This window comes from Equus caballus, chromosome 4, assembly GCF_041296265.1.
Source record: "Equus caballus isolate H_3958 breed thoroughbred chromosome 4, TB-T2T, whole genome shotgun sequence".
NCBI lineage: Eukaryota > Metazoa > Chordata > Mammalia > Perissodactyla > Equidae > Equus > Equus caballus.
Window position 1 is genome coordinate 35,373,694 of NC_091687.1, and position 20,504 is coordinate 35,394,197.

General features: G+C 38.6%; 1 protein-coding gene across 10 annotated transcripts in view; it reads right to left on the reverse strand.

Annotated features, from left to right (window-relative positions):
- Positions 1-20,504, reverse strand: part of ELAPOR2 (endosome-lysosome associated apoptosis and autophagy regulator family member 2) — a 166,430-nt gene that overhangs the window by 7,182 nt on the left and 138,744 nt on the right. For 8 of the 10 annotated variants that reach the window (XR_002807388.2, XR_011438122.1, XM_023639101.2 and 5 more), the window contains 3 exons: positions 12,898-13,024; positions 8,255-8,433; positions 7,066-7,231 (listed from right to left, as the gene is read on the reverse strand). Coding sequence is in view for 8 of the 10 variants with exons in the window: in XM_023639101.2 (XP_023494869.1) it covers positions 7,066-7,231; positions 8,255-8,433; positions 12,898-13,024 (472 nt within the window). In the remaining 2 variants the exon portion in view is untranslated. Of the gene's footprint in view, positions 1-5,567; positions 5,700-7,065; positions 7,232-8,254; positions 8,434-11,866; positions 12,015-12,897; positions 13,025-20,504 lie in introns of those variants that run through there. The other 2 variants (XM_070265570.1, XM_070265573.1) reach the window with 2 other exon arrangements.

Sequence of the window (20,504 nt, forward strand, 5' to 3'; positions counted from 1 at the left end):
ACCTACAATGAGCATTAAAGAAAAAAAGAAACCACTTATGGGCAGCAAGTAGGTGAATTGTTAGAATTTTGGCTGGTTCACTTTGGAGATGATGTGGTAGAACTCAATGACTATTAAAAATGGCAACAACTGGGCCATCCTAGGACTCAACACCTCTTGCACACCATCATACCAACTCTGGATCCATTCAAAGATGGATGGTCATTCAAAGACCTCAGTAAAAGGTCTCAGAGATTTTGCAGTGGGTACTGATGGCAAGAACAGAGCATTGGCTTTCTCTGGAGATTTCCCTGAGACTAATTCCCACAGGAAAACTTGGTGAGGCACTGACTAGTATTTCAGCTCTTGTTGCCCCAGTCTGGGTTTACAAGGTGGAGGGAGGTTCACTGGAGAACAAGAAACTGACTCTAAGGAATCTTGATAAATTAGTGTGATCAGCCCCACCCTGGAAATTTCCCCCATCCTTTATTTTAAAAACCAGGCATTAACTTAGATGTTGTGACACTGAAGCAAGAAATAAGGTGGATTCCTTTAAAAAGCTCCAATATGTGAGTCAAACTCAAATCAACAAAAGGACACGAAACCTACAGCCTCAGACAGATATCAATCTGGCTGTGAGTTCTAATTCAAGGGGTCACCAAAGCTGAAATAGATGTCAGTAATGATAACCTTGCTGCTCAACATAGCACTTTGGGTGGACCAAAGGCATTGGAAGTTTGGTTGAGCAACTGCTGTGCTGCTCAAAAAAAAAGCAAATGCAAAGCCTCACTTGCTGTCACAGAGACTCTCTTTCTCTCTGCACCCTTAATCCCTCCTCCCCATCTACCTGACTTTAGCTGCTTTAAGGAGAAAGATGATTGGGGGAAGGACCAAAGTTTTCCTGTCACAAGAGGGACTGAAGGCTATACACAACCATCTGAGTCTGCTGGGAAGCCTTGGGGAGGGGAAGGATTCAAACATTTATGACTCTGTTGGTTGCAGGCATCCAAGTCACCATCCTACCTGAACCTGTGGGAGGAGAGGGGCACACAAATTCAATGAATGGGGTGCAAGCCAAGGTTCAAGGTGGGGAAAGGTAGATAATATGACCTTGTGGGAGAGGTTCTACATGCCCACTCATGATACTGTTGTTGGTGTTGCTTCTACACCTCAATATAGGGTAGGAATTGATGGCATACACTTGTACTTCCTCATCTCCTAAGTGCCAGAGGAGATTTGCCCAATCAAAAGCAGCCATATGTAGAGAAGGGCTAGTGGGATACCCAGGGTTCCTAACTCCTCTGCCATTTACAAGAAGTGTATGAATCAGGATTGCACACAATTTTCTCCACCTCCTGATGCCCAAAGTCGTCATCATATAAATGATGTCCTGTTTGTGTCAAGTCAGAAGCCTCAGTTTCAACAGCTTTGCCTGTGTTACTAGACTTCTGCTGGCAGAGGTGGCTGATAACCCCCACAAAATTTAAGGACCTGCTAACTAAGTAAAGTTCCTTGAGATTACGTGGGCAGATTTGTAATGCAAAATCTATCTACCAGTCAGGGAAAAACAGTCCAGCACCTTACTGGACTCTTTGCTGTTGGACACAGTATGTCCATGAGTATTTTACCTGCTCTTTTCTGAGCTAACCCACAAAGTAGTGTCTTTTGAGTTGGGCCTAAACAAACAGGCTATGCTAAAAATCATCCAGCAAACTGAGTGACGCTCTCTATCTTTGTGGCCTCATGACCCTAATGACCACTTTGTGATACAATTCTGTGATTAATGATTTTGCCAATTAGAGATTCCAGCAATAGAAGCTTTCCCCAGAGGCATCCTTTGGGGTTTCAGACTCATCACCCTCTTGACATGGCTAGCATGTAGCCCATTTTAAAAGCAGCTATTAGCTTGTTATTGAGTTCTTGTCAAAACTGAATGTCATTCCCATGTACACCTTTGACTCTATAGCCTGATAGCCCTATTTATGGTGGGTCAACAAAGTGAGAAGAGCCCCAAAAGCCTCGCTTGTCAAATATAAATGGTATATTCAAAAATACAGCTGGTCTAGCCCCAGCAGCACCTCAGCCTCACATGAAAATATGGCAGCAAACCCTTTTGGGGAAACTTAATCCCCTACTCTACCTCCCAAAATGAAGCCACTGGTTCCATGGGGTCCTTGGTTGACCAAAGTTCTACTCTGTGCCTGGGCCTGGTTCACTGATAACATGGTTGAAATCCAATGGTGTCCACGGGCTGCTGCAACTGTCTGATCTCAGCACCAGGAATGCATAACTGAAAACTGACAAGATTGCTTGGCACAGTGGGCAGAACCCAAAGCCGTTCTCATAGCTATGGCCAATACTTATCTTGATAAACTTATATTTTTACTGACGCTTGAGCTATGGCCAAAAGTCAATAAACTATTTGATCTGCCACTTGGAAAACTATGGACTGGCATATTAAAGTGACCCCTGTTTGGGCAACAAACTCTGGAAACAAACCTTAGCTGCTGATCAAAACATCTGGGTCTTTCACGAAGATGCCCACAGCAAGGACCCATCCTCTGAAAAAACCTGATAGAGCAATCAAGCACCTGACAGAGACTGCACCAGACAGACTGCCACAAATGCTATATGGTCCATTTTCCTGCTCAACATGGCAATGAATTTGCCATCACAGACTGGGCACAAAGTAAAGGACTTTATTTTTCTGCTGCAGAGGTTACTACAGCATGCCAGACTTAGGATTCATGCAAAAAGTTGATCAGGTTTTTTCCTAGAAAATTGATTACATGAGACCATTGATCACCTCTTTGTGCTTTCAATGGTGCCTTGCCACTGTTAACACCTGTTCGGGTTATGGTGCTACTGTTCCAGTCTGATCAGCTAACCCAAGCCACATGACTGTGGCTCTTGAAAATTAATCTATTTAATGTTTGTGGCTTTATGGACCATTTGTAGCCCAAGACTGGTTCCCTTTTTATCACAAAAGCTACTCAAAAATGGGCTGAAAGTAGAGGTGTTTGGTGGACCTTCCACACTTCCTACTGTTGAAATGTATCATTGAACATTGAAATGGCCTTCTCAAAAATTCACTCACAAAGACTTCTGGCTCTAGCACCCTCATCTCCTCCTGGTCCACACATCTTAGTAAGGCAGTGCAGTTACTATAATGGCCATTCCCAGGAAGAGATCATCTTCTTTTGGCCCCTTCACAGATAATTATCAGTAAGAACATATAATACATGTATAACCTATATAAGGTTATATACACTTATATGAAAATCCAGGATTCTACTCTGACCACTCCTGGGCGTGATGTGTTCTTATTTATCCCAACCCTAACCCCCAGGATGTCTGGTGGTTGACCTACCAGAAGGCAGCCTAAAAGACTCAAGTATAATTCTGATTTAGCCACCTGTATTATTTTGTTGAGTTGCCATGATGCTAAATCAAAAGGATGATAACCACCTAGTTGATTACACACCTCATCAAGATCTCCTACCACAGACCACAGGGACAAAAGTGGAAGACAACACTGGGTCTCCATAAGTTTTTTTAAATGCCCTTGTCCCTCTTGCTCCTGAATGTTCTGGAGAATAGGTCGAGGTGCCAGTAAGGGATGAGTAGAAACAAGGTGAAGTTTTAGCTACTGAAATGGGACAAACTGATTTTGTGACAGTGAAAGGAGATCAATAATGTAGTTTGATAATGAGGTGCCTGGGGAGCAGATACCTTAAACCCTGAGAGGTGCGAAGGATGGAAGGACACTAACAATCATTTGTTTTTCAGAGCCACCTTCCTATGAAGGAAAATGCCTTGGTGTTCCTCTCTAAAACTGTTGTAAGTGCCTTAAATTTAACTGACTATTGGCCCTATCATACCCACCAGATTCTCTAACCACAATTTGGTTGTCATTCTCCTTAAATTTACTGAGAAAACTACCAGAAACGGGAGGGGATGGCCCTAGCTTCTGCCTCAAAATAACAACAATCAACATTTCCATGCCCATTGCCATCGCTCAGTCATTCCATGGCATGGACAAATAGCACCCAGTCTGTATCAAGGAAAAACAGGAAAAGTTGAACTGACTGCCCTCAAGCAGTCTCCCCAAAGACAAAGAAGAAACACAGAATTGGGAACCCTAAGGTTTACTACTCAGCAAGGGGGCCACAGGCACCGTCAACCTTTGCAGCCTAAGTAATGTAGGTCCCACTTGGTGTCCCCAACAGTTGTAAGTGATACTTTCTTTCCAAAGGCACCATGTGTACCTTCAGGACTATACTTCTTGTGTAGAAGCCAGGCATTAACTTCTCTCCTAAAAACATGGTGGCTTGCACTTACACCCTGGGAATGGTCATAAGTGGTCATAATTCAACTGTTTATGGAAACATCCCCAGTAGATCAGGTAACCCTTAAACAACTGCAAAGATTTTTTCAAAATGAGACGACCCCTGGTTACTCAGAGGAGGTTTCTGGAGGATAACTGACTAGCTACTCACGTTCACCCTATGGGCAGTTATTCACTTAGAAAAGGTGGTAGAAAATTGTCTCTGACTTTAGCTGAAGTAATGAATGACACCACTTCAGCCTGTGAAGGCATTCAGGTCAACATCAACTCACTGTTCATACATTGTTATGGACATAATTGCCCTATACTTCCTCCTTGAGGGCCAAGACAAAGTCTGTGCAATCACTAATATATTCTATTGTATCTGGATTGTCACCATCCTAGATGAAAAAGATAATGACCACTTAGTTCAGTACACTGCTCACCAAGTTCCCCTACCATGGCCCATGTAGACAAACGTGGGAGATATATTGGGTCTCTGAAAATTTTTGAAAATACCCTTGACCCTCTTCCAAATGAATCTTACAGAGAAAAGATCTCAGTCCCAGTGGAAAGGTCTCAGGCTGAGTGGAAAGGTCAGTACAGGGACTTAAAGAGAAACCACTCTAACTTTCTAAGGTGGTCCCTGATGGTTTATGGGATTTGTTCAGCTATTTGATTCTGGGACCCTGGAGATTTGGTTGAGGTTAATAATGCAAGTTCGTCTCATCTTGTTATTTGGTGTCCTGTTGGTAGTAGCTTTATTTAAATGCTGTATGCAGCACATGGACTGGGTTTGACCCCAGCCTCAGTCAGTCAGATTAATCACAGTGGTCAAGGGAGTGGTATACTAATGGGAAAATTCACCAGAAGCCAAGAGGATGTAGAAACAAGGTTTAGATCTTGTTGGGAGACAATTCCTCATGGTTCTCTCGCATTTCTGTACATCTTATGAAAAAGACACTGATTCTCCTTTGTTCTAGACTATCTTTTCAAGGATCTTTGTATAGAAAGCAGCCTTAGAAGATAAAGATATTATCTCCTTCCAGAGCAAAGGGCAGGTATACTTGCAGTCTTGGAAATAGTGTCTACCTCTGGAGCAATGTACAGGCACACTACCTGTCTGGTAAAATAACAATAATATCTCCCTTTGGAGCAAAGGATAGGCATGCTTACTGCCCATTCTAAAAGATTCAGGTTCCCAAAGCAAGCCACTGAGTGTGCAAGTGTCATTTGCTCCTGTTCACTTAGGCCTGTGGGAAGCAGAGCTTGGAAACTGGTATAAATGTTGATACTCTGGCAAGTCCTTCTGCTGTGAGTGCTGAACTGTCCCATGTCTCTGACCAGAAGTTTCATGTCTTCTAATGTGCCCCTAAAACTGTGGCAGTTTCACCTGTTAGTTTGCAAGTAGAGCAAAATCTCAGTTCCTGAGAGTCACCATACATTTGTTATTCCATAGCAATAGTATCCTTCCCTAAACCACCATACTTAGAAAAGAAAAGTTGAAGACCCATTAGTAGAAGGGGAATGTGGCTTATTCATTTTATTTTTAAATGATCCTTTATAATATAATTGTGTACTTAAATTAGGAGAGTAAAATGGTTACTAAAACACTCTCAATAGGGTAATCTTTTGCCACTTGTCCTTCCTGCTGAAAATTATTTGAAATGCATTTTCTTTCTTCCGTGTCATTCTATTTTTAATCCTGAGTGGGATTAAACTGGTACTTTCTAATCTTTTAAGTCAATAGTGAAGAATGTCAACAAAATATGTTTACAAATAATATTTCAGGCTTAATGTTATCTGTTTGGATACAGTCATCATTTCAAAGCTGACAAAGGTGATGGCAACTGATAAGGCACCTTTAATTCCTCAATAGTTTATATAACTTTTATTTTCTCTATGTGAAACAATCTTGTTATAAAATAAAAACCAAAAAAGAAAAGTATGAATGAATGAGATCTTTTATTAACCTAAATTTTATATTATAAAATAATACATTATCTTCATGAAAACTCAAATATTACAAAAATGTATTACTTCAAAGACTAAAGATTCCATTAGTTCAAGACTTCCAAAAAGTAGCTACTGTTAATGGTTTGCTATGTAAATACTAACATAAACATATATTTAATAGAAATATGATAGTCTACATGTTGTTTTCACTTTATCTTGAACCTATTGGCATAGATATCTCAAGCTTTAACTGCAGAGTTTCACAGAATTCCATTACTTTGGTATATGGAAATTTCTTATCTAACTTCTTATTCATGGTGTGTTAGGTTATTTCTACTTTTGAACCAGCAAAAATAATGCTGCAGTGAATATTCTTGTATTTACATCCTCATTTTTTTTTTTTTTTAAGGATTGGTACCTGGGCTAACAACTGTTGCCAATCCTTTTTTTTTTTTCTGCTTTATCTCCCCAAACCCCCCCGGTACACAGTTGTATATCTTAGCTGCACGTCCTTCTAGTTGTGGGATGTGGGACGCCGTCTCAACGTGGCCTGACGAGCGCTGCCATGTCCGCGCCCAGGATCCGAACCCTGGGCTGCCGCAGCGAAGCGCGCGAGCTTAACCACTCGGCCATGGAGCCGGCCCCCACATCCTCATGTATTTCTAAGAGCATTTTTGTTGGATAAATACCCACAGAGCTATAGACATGCTGAATGACAGGGCTTACATGAATGCTACTATTAGGTTAATATAGCCCCTAATTTATAAATGCACAGTAATATCACGTTAACATTCTGCTCTCACCTTTGTTGCCAAGGATTTGAGTTTTCCCAGTAGTGACTGTTTATTGGAATATACAACTTCCTCTTCATTGTCTTCTCCTTCCATGATAGCACAACTGTCTGCAGCTGGGAGTTCACACTCTTTTGAGTTAGTCGTCATTACTAATTTGGAATATTTGTACTCCAGTCTAAGTAGTGGTAAACACATAGATAAAGAAAGTGGCTGTTTAATATAAATTCTCATTTTAGGTGGTCATACACCAGCTCATTAAATTTTCTTGTAGGATAGCTGCTCTACCAACAAATTTCCTTCACCTATGGCTATACACTATGTGTTCTCATTTTATCTAACATCCTTCATAAATCTTTTCCAGGACTTCAGAGAATCAGCACAGTACAGTTAATTCTATCACTTATTTTACACTAAATTGTCGAATTATGAAGAACTTTTGAAAAACAAAGAGAAACCATGAGGTGTGAAGGTATGTTCTTAATTTATAAATATTTGAAGCTAATACACTGTACAGTTTTTCAAAGTTTAGTTCATAAGGATGAGAATACCACAAAGGCAAGTGATTTGGTCTCTACTGCTTCTCTATATCACTCCTTCCTTTCTATTCACCACCCCAGATATTACAACTATCCCAAGATATTACAATATAGAATTTTAACAGGCTCAATGACATGTAAATAATTTTAAAAGAGTCAAATCACATAACAGATCAAAATACATTCAAGAGTTAGACTCAATATTCCACTCCAGATTTGGGAGTCCTGGAGTAAACAAAGGTGATATTTGCCTATACACTTAGTCTGTCTCTGCAAATATCTGCCCACAAGAAATTGAAAATGAAAAGATGAGGCAAGAAGACAGCATGTTGTCATGAAAAAAATAAATAATAGACACAGAGAGAAAATTTGCCTTCTGATCTCAGTGCTGCTCCCATCCTGACTAAAGGGGGTCTGCATTTTTCTTTGTTCTTTAATAAATGAGTCTAATCCAATCATCTTGAACATTCTATGATCTCTCTATTACCAGAATAACAATCATTTCCATTTGCTTTCCTAAAGGCCTTTCCTATAACTCCTTCACTAGGAGAAATTTCTTGTATCTCTGAGAGAAACTATTGGATATAACGGTTAAGTCTAAAATTTTCACAACAAAAGAGATCTTCAAGTTCTTATACAGTCACTCCAGTGAGGTTACTTACTTCTGATTCTTTTTCCAGAAGTAGCAAGTTAGAGCCACCAGCAAAACAGCTGTGAAAGCTCCCACACCTGCTCCCACTTTTAGCCAAAAGTCAACTGTTTCGCAGGTTGACAACTTTTTCTCAGGCAAAGAAATTCCTTTTATGCACCATTTAGGTTCATTCCATACGTATAAGGTTTCCTTTAAAAAACACACACACAAAGATGACATGAGAAATAAGATTCAGAATGAGAGGGTTTTTCTAACCCTTTATTCAGAATAGGCATAGAGGATGATTCAGTATTCATCCAATAGAAGCTCCAGAAAGAGAGGATGTAGGCATAGAAGACAGTGAATAAGGAAATAATGAATGAAAAAGCAATAAAAACGTGAATTGTCAGATCAGAAGACTTGCTACATGCTGAGGAGACTGAATAAAAGTTACTCCATCTGGAAACATCACTTGGGCTATTTTCCTCAAGTTTCTGATAATCTCTGATTTCTTAATCACGTTTTTAAATGAAAGCTTAGTAGTCTAATACACTTAACTGGAATGGGTCTCATCTACCCATCATGTAGGTCTATTTCCCTAACAAGCCTCTCCCCTGAGTAGAAGAGCAGACCCTGGACCAGGGACATGAAGGTGCACTGTGCCTGGCAGGCTGTGGTGACTGGCACGGGGTTAGGCACACAGCCTGCACCCCCTTCCCCATGCCAAAATAAGGACGCTGTGAAAGCTCCCACGTGAGGTACTTACTCTCAGCTTCCCAGAAGTAGACGAGTGAATTTTATTAGGACAATGTTTTTCAGACTGCAAGCTGCAACTAACTAGTGAATAATAAGACCAATATACTGGGTCTCAATCAGTAATTATTTTTTAAAAAATAAAGAGATCAAATAGATCAGAAGCAAAAATGTGAGTGCAGCATATGGTGCCTCATATATTTCAACATATACAGTGACCAATTTGCATGATGATTATATCCATTGATATTAAAACACGAGGCATTAAATTTTTTGCTCATTGTGTCTCATTAAATTTTCTGGTGCACTTTGGTTACTTTATCAACACCGCAACAGAAGGATAACACCATAATGTTTAATTTTATTGTACATACATACACACACACACATTTGTGCAGTTGGTCATGAAGTGATCGATGTGCAGAAGAACAGCATTTACTTTGAGGAAAAGTTTCAACCAAGTTTTGGATAAGAACTTTCAGCATGTTTTATAGAAAGGACATTAGTAATTGAAAATTTTTTTAGTGCATGGCAACTGTAACATTTTCATGAAACTTCGTGCAAATAAATTACTTTTAAAATGGGTCATGTTATTTTTCTAAGAATGATGAGGTGGGAAATGAAGAGGCATGTTGAAGTTCACGTGCTACATCTCTAAGTGTAAATAATGACAATGAAGACAAAAATGTTAGCTCTAGTCAGCAAACACTGACTTTATTTGAAGTGCATTCCACAAGACAAAAAGACTGAGCAAGAGTTTATATTATTTTCTCAAATGTGCAACACCCAAGGAAAATGGGATGCTCTAAGATCTGACAGCCTTATAAACAAACTGTCAAAACTTCAAAGTTAAAAAAAATACTTGTAAACTCAGAATGTTTAACTTTTCATTAAGTTCCTCAAACTGCTAAAGAAAAAAACATCAAGCTTTGGAAAAAATTTTTAGTCACTCTATAACTATGAATTAGAAAGCCTTATCCCTTCATTCAATCACGTGTTACTCGCAAACATGAAAATAGCTGACACTGCAGCTGCAAAATTTATTCTTCCAGCATGTAAGGATATTTTGTGAACAAGGTGAGATAAATTTGAGGATAAATTTAAAAATATTTCTCTTAGTGATAACATAGTATCTCTTGAAATCTTTACTACCGTATGACATTTAGAAGTAATGCTTACTATATATTTAGAATCTGATATCGATTTTTGAGGTCCACTCTGATAAGAGCACTTTATCACAAGCTGTGCAGCTCTTTTAGTTTGTATCAGCTATATATGGAGGACTTGTAGTGTGTAAATTTAAACTTCACAGGAATCTGGATTAGATATATTTACAGAATTGGAGACGTGCAATCTCAGTCAATATAAAGTGAAAAATTGTAAAGGATGGGGGAAGAAATCGGACAGAAAATCAGTGAAGTGATTAAAAATTTAAAGACACCCAGAGCAATATTTTGCCATTACTGCTTTTTCTCCATCATGAAGCTTTTGGCAGCCAAAGAAATCCATCCTTCGTCATGGACATAATGGAAAACACAGTGAAAGTTGTCAATTGTATTATATGAAGCTCACTGAAGAGCAGACTTTTTGAAATATTTTATTCAGAGGTTGCAGGTAAACATACCCACTGACTGCCTCACACCAATTTGTTTGTTGTTGCAAGGTGTATGAGCTTAGGAAAGGCATTTACATTTTTTAATTGAAGTTTGATCTCATTTGGGAAATATTTTCAAAACTGACACCCAAGTATGACAGAAGGGCATATTTAACTGATTTTGGTGTTTCTCAAATTAAATTTGGAAATAAAGGGGGAAATTATATATTTCAACATGTCAAACACATCAAGGGGTTGAGAAAGATATTATTCTTGAGGCAAAAACAAATATTTAAAAACAATCACCTCACAACTCTCTGTTCCTAACATTCTTATAACATGTTGAACAGAACTTTTTCAGTGAAGACAGTTTGAATGAGATAAAATTAGAGACACTGTTGCAACCTCACTGTCTTCAACTTCTAGTCATTACCTTTCAGAAGAGAAATATTAAATATTAAAGAACATTTGGGTAAAAGGTCATTTAGCTTTTCAAAACCCTTGAATTAAACTTAGCGGCCAAAGAAGGGAATGCATCTTAGTTTTTCATTTACTCTAATAAAATGATTATAAAATAATAAGTTTATCATAATTTTAGAAAAAAGATAAAGAAAAATTTCCATTGTGAAGCATAAAAATTGTATCATTATTATGAGGATTAAAAAGAAACCATTTTTTATGAACCTGAAATTTTCATCCTTGACCCACTTAAAAATGTTAAAAAGAAACTGGTTCCACAGCACCCTCGATGTGGGAGCAGCACCGCCTCTGCGTGCTCTAAACTTGAATGAGCTGTCCACAGGTAAGCATACTTGACGAACTCGATACAACATTTCCTAATTTTTGTTTTAGCATTGCCTATTGGGGACTTTACTATTTTGTATTAAATTATTAATAACAAGATATTGTATATTAATTCTATGCTTATGCTTTATCATAAAATATTAAATGTCTTGTTCCATGAAACAATTTTACTTTTAGGCATATCTCTGTGTGCCTGAGTTTGTGTGTGTGTCCTAGGTTTGATGTACAACATATTTCTTATTACAGTTTCACTGCCATTAAATTTCAAAAAATACCAAAAAACTCTATTTTTTTTTTCCTAGAGGTGAATACTACTGCTTCCAAATACACTGAATGCGTGAGACTCGGTGGGGGAATTCTGATTCTTCTCACATTCTTGCCCTCCAACTTGCCAACTAGATGCCCTTCAAGACTTTCCTGGGCAGAACAGCTCCCTCTCTCTGATGCTCTTACTCTATGAGCACTCCAGCTTCTTCCCCACTCCATGCTGACCTGAAGATCAGTCCTATCCCGTCTACCTTCCAGCTCTCAGAAATCCACTGGAAGCTCTGATTCTCTGATGCTCACTCTCCCATAGGGTTTCCATCACTGGTATTAGTTTATTCTCATCTGTGCCTCTTCACTATCATTTCAACGGAATCTGTGGAGGATGAGGTGGTAAGTAGTCTTGAAGGAGGAAAAGTTTGTGTTTTTCACATGATGCCACTTTACGTTGGTGCAGTGAAGTAGGTGCTCTCAAATACTATTAGAAGTGCAAACTGATACAAGCAAAGCAATTTAATAATGTGTATCAAGAACCTTGAAAATGTCCATCTCCTAGGATCCAATTAATCCCCTTCTAGTAATAAACTCTAAGGAAATATTCAAATTTCCAGTAAGGATGTTCATTTCAGAGTTATTTACAAAAAGAGTGTTTTCAATTTTTTCTCAAATGTTCAAGGATGAGGAATTATTAAATCCCAAATTATATAAATAGGATATTTGTCATAACTAAAAATTATGTTTTCAGAAAAATATTTAATGACAAAGGAAATATATTAAGAGTAAAAAGGAAACAAAAAATATATACAATAGAATTCCAACTTTATTTTTTTAAAAATAAGCAAACAAATGATTGCAGAGAAAATATAGAGTAGGACCTTGATTACATACGTATGTATATGCTTTACTCTTTAGCCATGCCATTGTGCTGAGTCAGTTATACCATATCCATCTTTTACACTTACAATTGCACACGTCAGATGTTGGCTTAATAATATCATTTCTTCATAATCCATGTAAATATTCACAGCCTACAACTCCCTTGCCATAATTCATTTACCCCAATCCCAGTGCACATCTTCAGCTACGCCAGCAGATGGGAGTTTAGCTACCAAATTTGATTGAAATCCATATTAAGGTCACATTAAGTTAACTATAAGCTTTAGCCATGGTTCTGAACCTGAGTTTCTATGATGTAAGTGATGCCAGACTAACCAATATATCTTCAATGACAGTTCTGCTTAGATAGGTTTTCACCTTACCTGAAATCCTCTCTTACAGGCTCCCTCAATCTCATGGAAGTCATGCTCTGTGCACAGAGGGCAAGCTTCGGCACTCTCCCACAGGAAATAGAACGCACATCCATCACACGTACCTGCTGGGCACTTGCTGAAATCAAAAATGAAAACAACAACAAAAATGGCAGCTTTTGTAACAGAATCAATCCAGTCCAATCAACAGTTGAGTGACTACTGCATACTAGGAGGTAATGTGTGGATGCTGACGAACACATGAAAAAAAATCTACAGGAGACAAAACCACAATGAGATAACACTTTGCATCTACTAGGGTGGCTAGAATCAAAAAGATAATAAGAGTTGCGAGGATGTGGAAAAATTGGAATCCTCACACTCTGCTGATGGGATTGTAAAATGGCACTGCTGCTTTGGAAGAATCTGGCCGCTCCTCAGACAATTAAACATAGAACTACCGAATAATCCAGCAATTACACTCCTAGGTAAATACCCAAAAGAAATGAAAACATATGTCTACATTAAAACTTTTACATGAATGTTCATAGCAGTATTACTCATTACAGTCAAATGGAGGAAACAACCCAAATGTCCATCAACAAACAAATGAATGAATGAAACACTAACAAAATGTAGTATATAAATGAAAAACAAATATAGTATATCCCTACAATGGAACATTACTCAGCCATAAAGGGGAATGCAGTACTGATACATGCCCCAATTTGGATGAACCTTGAAAACAGAATGCTAAATCAAAGAAGTCATTCAAAACCTCCTCACAGTACATGATGCTATTCATATGAAAGTCCAGAACAGGGAAATTTATAGAAACAGAACATAGATTAGCGGTTGCTGAGGGCTGAAAATGGGGCTAGTGTATAGGGAGGTGATAGCAAAAGGGTACGCAGTTTCTTTTTGAGGTGACGAAAAAGTTCTAAAATTGACTATCATGGTAATGGTTGCACATACCTGTGAATACACACTTAAAATCAAAAACAAAAGGAGACCAGTCTTGGAAATTCCCTGAGCAGACAAAACCAGTTTAGTCATATAAGCAAAGCTTAATTTAGTTTATTTTGCAAGACTAACTCTTAACCTAGGTCATTTCTTGCTTACACCTCTGGAAATCATAAGCAAAATTTAAACTGTTTGCCAAAACTGATATGAGGTAACCTGTAACCAATTCCCTATAATTTAAGAAACTTCTAATAGTATGACCAATCACTGTGAGGAATAAACAGTCACTGCCCTCCTACTATTTAAGCTGCTTTACAAAAAATATGTCTTTGAGCCTCATTCCATGCTTTGATTTGAGTGCTTCTGGTTTACGAACTGGCTTTTTGGTATATGTACAATAAACGTGTACTAATTACTACTTCACTGATTCATTGGTTTTACTTCTGCTATTTCTGAACTTTTGATAATACTAATAACCATTGAATTGTATACCTTAAATCAGTGAATTGCACGGTATGTGAATTATATCTCTATAAAAGCTATTTTTTAAAAATTTAAGGGAGAGACGCAGACAATGACAAACAAAGCTCTGGGAAGGCTTCTGGGTGGAAGTGACGTCTAAGACAAGTCTAGAATATTCAGTAGGCATTAGCCAGAATAGAGGGGAGGAAAGCAGGGAATGCCTGCCAAGAGGATGAAATGGCAAATGAATTGGAAGGAAATCACAACAGGTCACTTGCAGGGGCATCCAGAGGCCGTGAGTGAGCAGGAGGCACACAGCAGGAACTAGGTGGGGAAGGGAGGGGCGATTTCTATTTGGGGTAATGTGAGTAGTGAGGTGCTGCAGGGAATAGAATGACGTACAGGACGATGGTCTAGAGGCTGGGGGAAAGACGTGAAAACAAAATTGCCTAAAGTGAAAAAACAAACAAACGTCAGGTCAACACACAGCCCAGTGATGCCAACAGCTTTGCATTCCTGGGTTTCCTTGCCCTGAGGATGACTTCCGTTGTGAGGTAGTTATCTTCACCATTCGGAGATGATGGATGCAGCTTACACACAGGTGCAGGATCGCACTGAACCAACCACCAGGCAGGGCCTGAACAGAGACTTTTTGAAACCCTGCCTTCTGGTGGCTGGGCTTATTGTATCAACTTACCTCTTTCGTTTTAGGGACACATAACCACAGCAGAGCTCAAAAATTAACCAGCTGTTACTGCACACAGAATCCGTACTGACTGGAGTAAGAAGCTATTTGGAAAGGATCTAATGAGAATGGCTGTTTTTGTTCATGAATTCATTAAAACCAGGGGAATATTGTTCTCTTAATTTGTCTACTACACTTCCCTTAAGTCAAGCTGTGTAGATATAGGGCATTGCCTTAAAAATCTCCTTCAGTCCTTAGCTGGTTCTGAGTACATTTATAGCAAAAAGATAGACACACAATAACAGGGAGAATTCGAAAAACACCCCTTTTTAAGTTTTCGCTTCAAATGCCTTTCTGATTATACACAGTCCACAACTATAATTTTCAATCTACCAGCAAAGTAAAGTTTCATACTCTTAGTTAGCTAAATATATCCTAAGATACCCTAGAAGATGAACACTAAAATAAATCTATGTGCCTAAAATTGTGACTGCCTTCTTACATGCCTATCCTTTCCGAGTGTCTGCATTCTGTAGACTACATAGACATGGGAGGGATGGAAATAAAAGCAAATTGCTTTACAATAGGCTTCAGAACAGAGGCCTAGCACTGTCAGAGCCAAGAACAGGGTGAAAGGCGACTCTCTGGAAAAATAGCTTCACTCTTAGCTGCCTTAATTTCTCGGTCTGTAAAAAGGGAATATGGGTAAATGCAGACTGAGATGCCAAGAGAGATTTTTTTTAAGCATAATAGATATAACAGATATCTAATATAATAGATATAATAATAGATGAAAATCATGCCACTTAAAAAATCATCCTTACTTTCTACTTTTCAGATCAGTAAAAGCAACTCAAAATTGCTCTTTTGAAAAAAATTGGGTTACCTGTTAGAAAAACTCTTCAAAAACAGAAGTATTATTTGCATAACAATGATTTGCAACTTTAAAAGTAATTATACTTTTCTGATCATTTAGCAGAAATTACCAAAATCCTTTCCTGCTGACATCTCTTCTGCTCAAATTATTTTCTATTTTATCTTTCCAACACAGAGACGTTTGAAAGGAGAGGGGGACTGTTTATCTTGGGAAAATAAAAAGAAAGTCTGCTAAAGTTTGAGAAGAAAGAACTCAACAGATGAAAAAGAAAAGAAAATTAATCAAAGTTGCAAAAAGCCCTGGAGAGAAGACGTGGGTCACCATTCTAACTGGACTTCCAAATAATTGTTTCAGATTGTGCGTTTTTTTCCACAAGTGACTCAACCCCCCTCCCCATTGTTTCATTTTTGTAATTTGTCAGAAGTAGAATTTCTACTATACTGTCTTCACAGAGTGGGTATCGAGGGTAGAACGAGAGAACAATTTAGGAGCGTTTAAAGCATTGTAAATGACCATGAACAATGCACATCACCTTCTAGAATCGGCAGAACTACAGAAACGGAAAAAAAATCAAGACATTGATATAATTTATAAAGCTGCCATTAGGTGTCAAAACACTACAACGATTCAGTGTCTTTCCTTGGTAGAATTTGCTTTTTAAAAGATACTCTTAGGTTAAAAGTAATTTAGTTTAGAATCAATTCTTTAATTTTTTTAACTCAATGATTCATTTAAAATGTGGAACATTCAAATTTGATTCTTTGTTATAAACATACATTGTACAGTTTGAATCAGGCCTTTTCCTATGAAATGACAGGGATGTATAAAGCAGTAACAATTTCAATAGTGCATATATATAAAACAAAAATAGAAAAAAGACGCAAGCAGAAAAAAACAAAAAATACTTTCTCCTGCTAAGAGAAGAACAAAAAAGCAAACAGCAAGATAAACACTTTATTGCCAAATATATGAAATACTTTTTCCTTTGATGACCTGTGTCACTGTCATCTCCTCTCCTTCCTCACAGCTTTCTAAAGGTGTCACTAACTGTGTTTCTTTCACAACTTTGGGTTTACTCGGTCACCAGGGAAACCAGTGAGTAAACGTTTGCAGAGACAGTTCACGGTCATGGACAGCTGGGACATGTGAGGCTGGAGTTCTATAAGATGACCAGACGTGCTGTGAATCGAGGTAGTGAAACCACCATCAATTCAAAGGACAACCAGGTGGACCTTGATTTGGTTTTACTAGTAAATGAGGTTCAGACTTTCATTTTCTTATTTTGCTACTGGGAGTGCCTTACAAATCAGCATAGTGCTGGCAATGTGTAAGAATTCAGATGAATCTTTTTTAAGGAAGTTAGGTCTTAGATTCTAAAATGGGACACATTTCCTGAGAGGATAAGTGGACTGAGGTATGATGTATTAGTGTCTTCTTTTAGATGAATCATCTTAACTAAAGCAGGATCTACTTGGCTCATGTTATGAATGCATGGAAAAAAATCTTGTTTTCTTATGAATTATGATGACCTAATACACAACCTAATATTAATTGTTTGGATAGTTAATAAATCAATGTAAATTTGTAAATAAATCGTTTTGCCTAAACTTCACTTAAATCCAAAGTTCAAACAAATTCCTCTAAACTGTCAGTACATTTCTGACCCTTCAGGAGTTTGTCTCAGGAGATTTGGGGGGAAGTCCTGCGTGCCTAGAACATTTATCATTTGGTGTCAGGGTACTATTGCTGCTGACTTCTTTCATGTGGGGCTTTTGTGAGTCTCTCGGGATTCCCCAGTCTCAGGGCATTCAGACTGGCATCTTCCGGCATGGGCAATGCTCTCTGACTTGCTGCTGGTGACTCCCCTTGGCTTTAGCATCACCTTTCTCTGCTGAGGATGCCTTACCCTTGGTAGAAGGCCTTCTTGTGTGGGGTCCATAAAACGCCATTGCATCTTGCTCCACTTTTGTCTGCCCTGAGGCTGACGAATACAAATCGCTTACAACTGAGTTTGAACATAAAATTTTTTGACCCACAGCTCTTAGGTCCAGAGATATAAAGTTCTACCAGTCTCCTGAAAACATTCTCCCTTTCTCAAGCTACCCTGGGTTAATTACCAATAGCCAGCATCTGATCAAGACCTGGACAAACTACATTAACTGACACTCCCTAGTCCCTTATATCTATAGATTCTGTATCTTCTTCAGCTAAATAAAATTCTGTCAAAGTTATAAAACTATCATTCCTATTTCAAAATTTATCCTAAAACCTTATGACTGTTTTGCAATATTTTTATATCTGAAGATTACTCATTAATGTTCAAATTGTATAATCTTAACAATTCTGTATTAGTTTTTCCATTCCTTGATCATAATGGCTCTCAGTTGTTTTCACTCACGCTCATTTTACATGCCTCCTTACTTCTTAATGTTCTAAGAACATATCTGGTTTTAATCTTTTGTGTTCTAGTGCCTTTTTAATTTAACTCGTAAGATTTAGATGTCTACTATCTTCCCATAACTAGTGCAGAGGAAAAAGAAAACAAGGGACCCATTTAACCAATCATTATTCTCTGGCTCTTAACTTAAAATGGATAGACTTTTTAGTTTGAACAGTTCTTCCCCTACACTACAAAGAAAGCACTACACTAGCACCCAAGAGAACTGATGACTTTGATAGAGACACTCCAAATCAGGGCCCGGAACAAACTCCGGCATATTCGCCTATCAAGGCAGAAGCATGAAGCATCCCTTCTGTGGATACAGCATCTCAGAGCCCAGGTTTATAAGGAAGAGCAATTCGGATTTTGAAGGAGGTTTTGGCAAAACAGTTTTAGACTGATCTATAAACTATCCAAGCAATTAAATATAGTCATAAATTGAGAGAGAGAGAGAAAAGAGAGAATAATTGATGATTTTCCTCTAACTCATAACATTAATAAAGAAGACTCTGTTTGAGGAGTAATGACTCACTTTTAAGAAGGCACTAATAACTTCCAGATCAGTTGCATTACTCCTTGGATAAACAAGATTATTTGCCTCTTTGCTTAGTGTGCATCTTTGCAAATCTTTGCCTATGAGGAATTGGAGGGAAAAAGATGGCAAGATGAAGGGCCAGCCCAGTGGCACAGTAGTTAAGGTCACAGGCTCCACTTTGGTGGCCCAGGTCTGGCGGGTTTGGATACTGGGTACAGACCTACATACTGCTTGTCAAGCCATGCTGTGGTGGCATTCCACATACAAAAGTAGAGGACAATTGGCACAGACGTTAGCTCAGGGACAATCTTCCTCACACATACACAAAAAAAAGGCAAGATGAAAACATGACGGCAAGAACAGAATAGACACAGGAAATCATTCCATCTTGACTGTGCTACTCCATTGCTATGCAGCTGGGTCCTCAGCGCTTCTTACTGTGTAAAGGAAATGGGTCTGCCTCAGGGATCTCTAATGTGCTATGCCATCTCCATTATCAGAGTAAAAGTGGTTCCCCCTGCCCATTTTCTAATGCAGCTTTTTTATAACATTTTCACTAACAGAAATTTCTCATGTTTTTGTAAGAGCACATTGGTTTTTCTTGGGGGGTTTTTTTTGGTGAGGAAGATTGTCCCTGAGCTAACATCTGTGCCAATCTTCCTCTATTTTTTGTATGTAGGACACCACCACAGCATGGCTTAATGAGCAGTGCATAGGTCTGTGCCCAGGATCTGAACCTGCAAACTCTGGGCCACCGAAGCAAAGTGTGTGAACTTAACCGCTATGCCACGGGGCCGACCCCCTGAAAGAGCTCTCTGGACATGATGGTTAGGTCTAAATTTTTCCAAATGAAAGCAGAACCTTCAATTCCTCTAACTACCTAGGATCGTGATTAGAGGTTTGGGAAGCCTTTCAGGCAGAGGCTGGGAGGGGATCTATCTAGGGTATTAGTGATCTATTGTGGTAGCAATTTATCCTCTGGCCAAGGTGCAAACTTCACCAGATAATCTCAAAAGTCCACTCCAGCTCTCAGATTTCATCTGCCACAGACATCATGCTGTTAAGTTTTTATCTAAAATGTCTCACACCCTCCAGACATTTTATGGAATTAGAAACCAACTGTGTTTGCCAGACAAAACAGACAGGTGGAGTTTCCAATTGCAGACTAGTAGGCAGCCCGGATGCTTTGCTGCTCCCTCTAAATTTCATGAGATACACAGAAAACACATATTTTCCCTTTTCTCCTGTCCCATTCACTTTCTGTTAAGATAGTCTCATTTTCCCAGGGCCAGGGGTCTTGTGACTTTTTCCCAGGTCACCAAGATACAGAGTCCCAAACAACATTACTACTACTGAAGTCACCTTTGCCTGGTTGCCCAAGATTCTCAGCCAAGAGAGGAGAATTCCTGGAAGTAGCATCTTTTCTGAACTCCCAAAGGCTCTCTTGTGAGACCTCTTGGTCAGCATATGAGACTTCTCAAGGCAAGTGCATGGTTAGCACCTTCCTCTCTCTCCCAGAGAATTAAAGCTCCAAAAAAAATGCAAAGTAAGTCCTCTTCAAAAGTAGCCCAAGAAACCTGGCTCTGTTAACATTTCTATACTGTTAGTAGGAAATCTTTATTCAGTCCTATAGCTAAAAAAACTCTAATTATTTCAG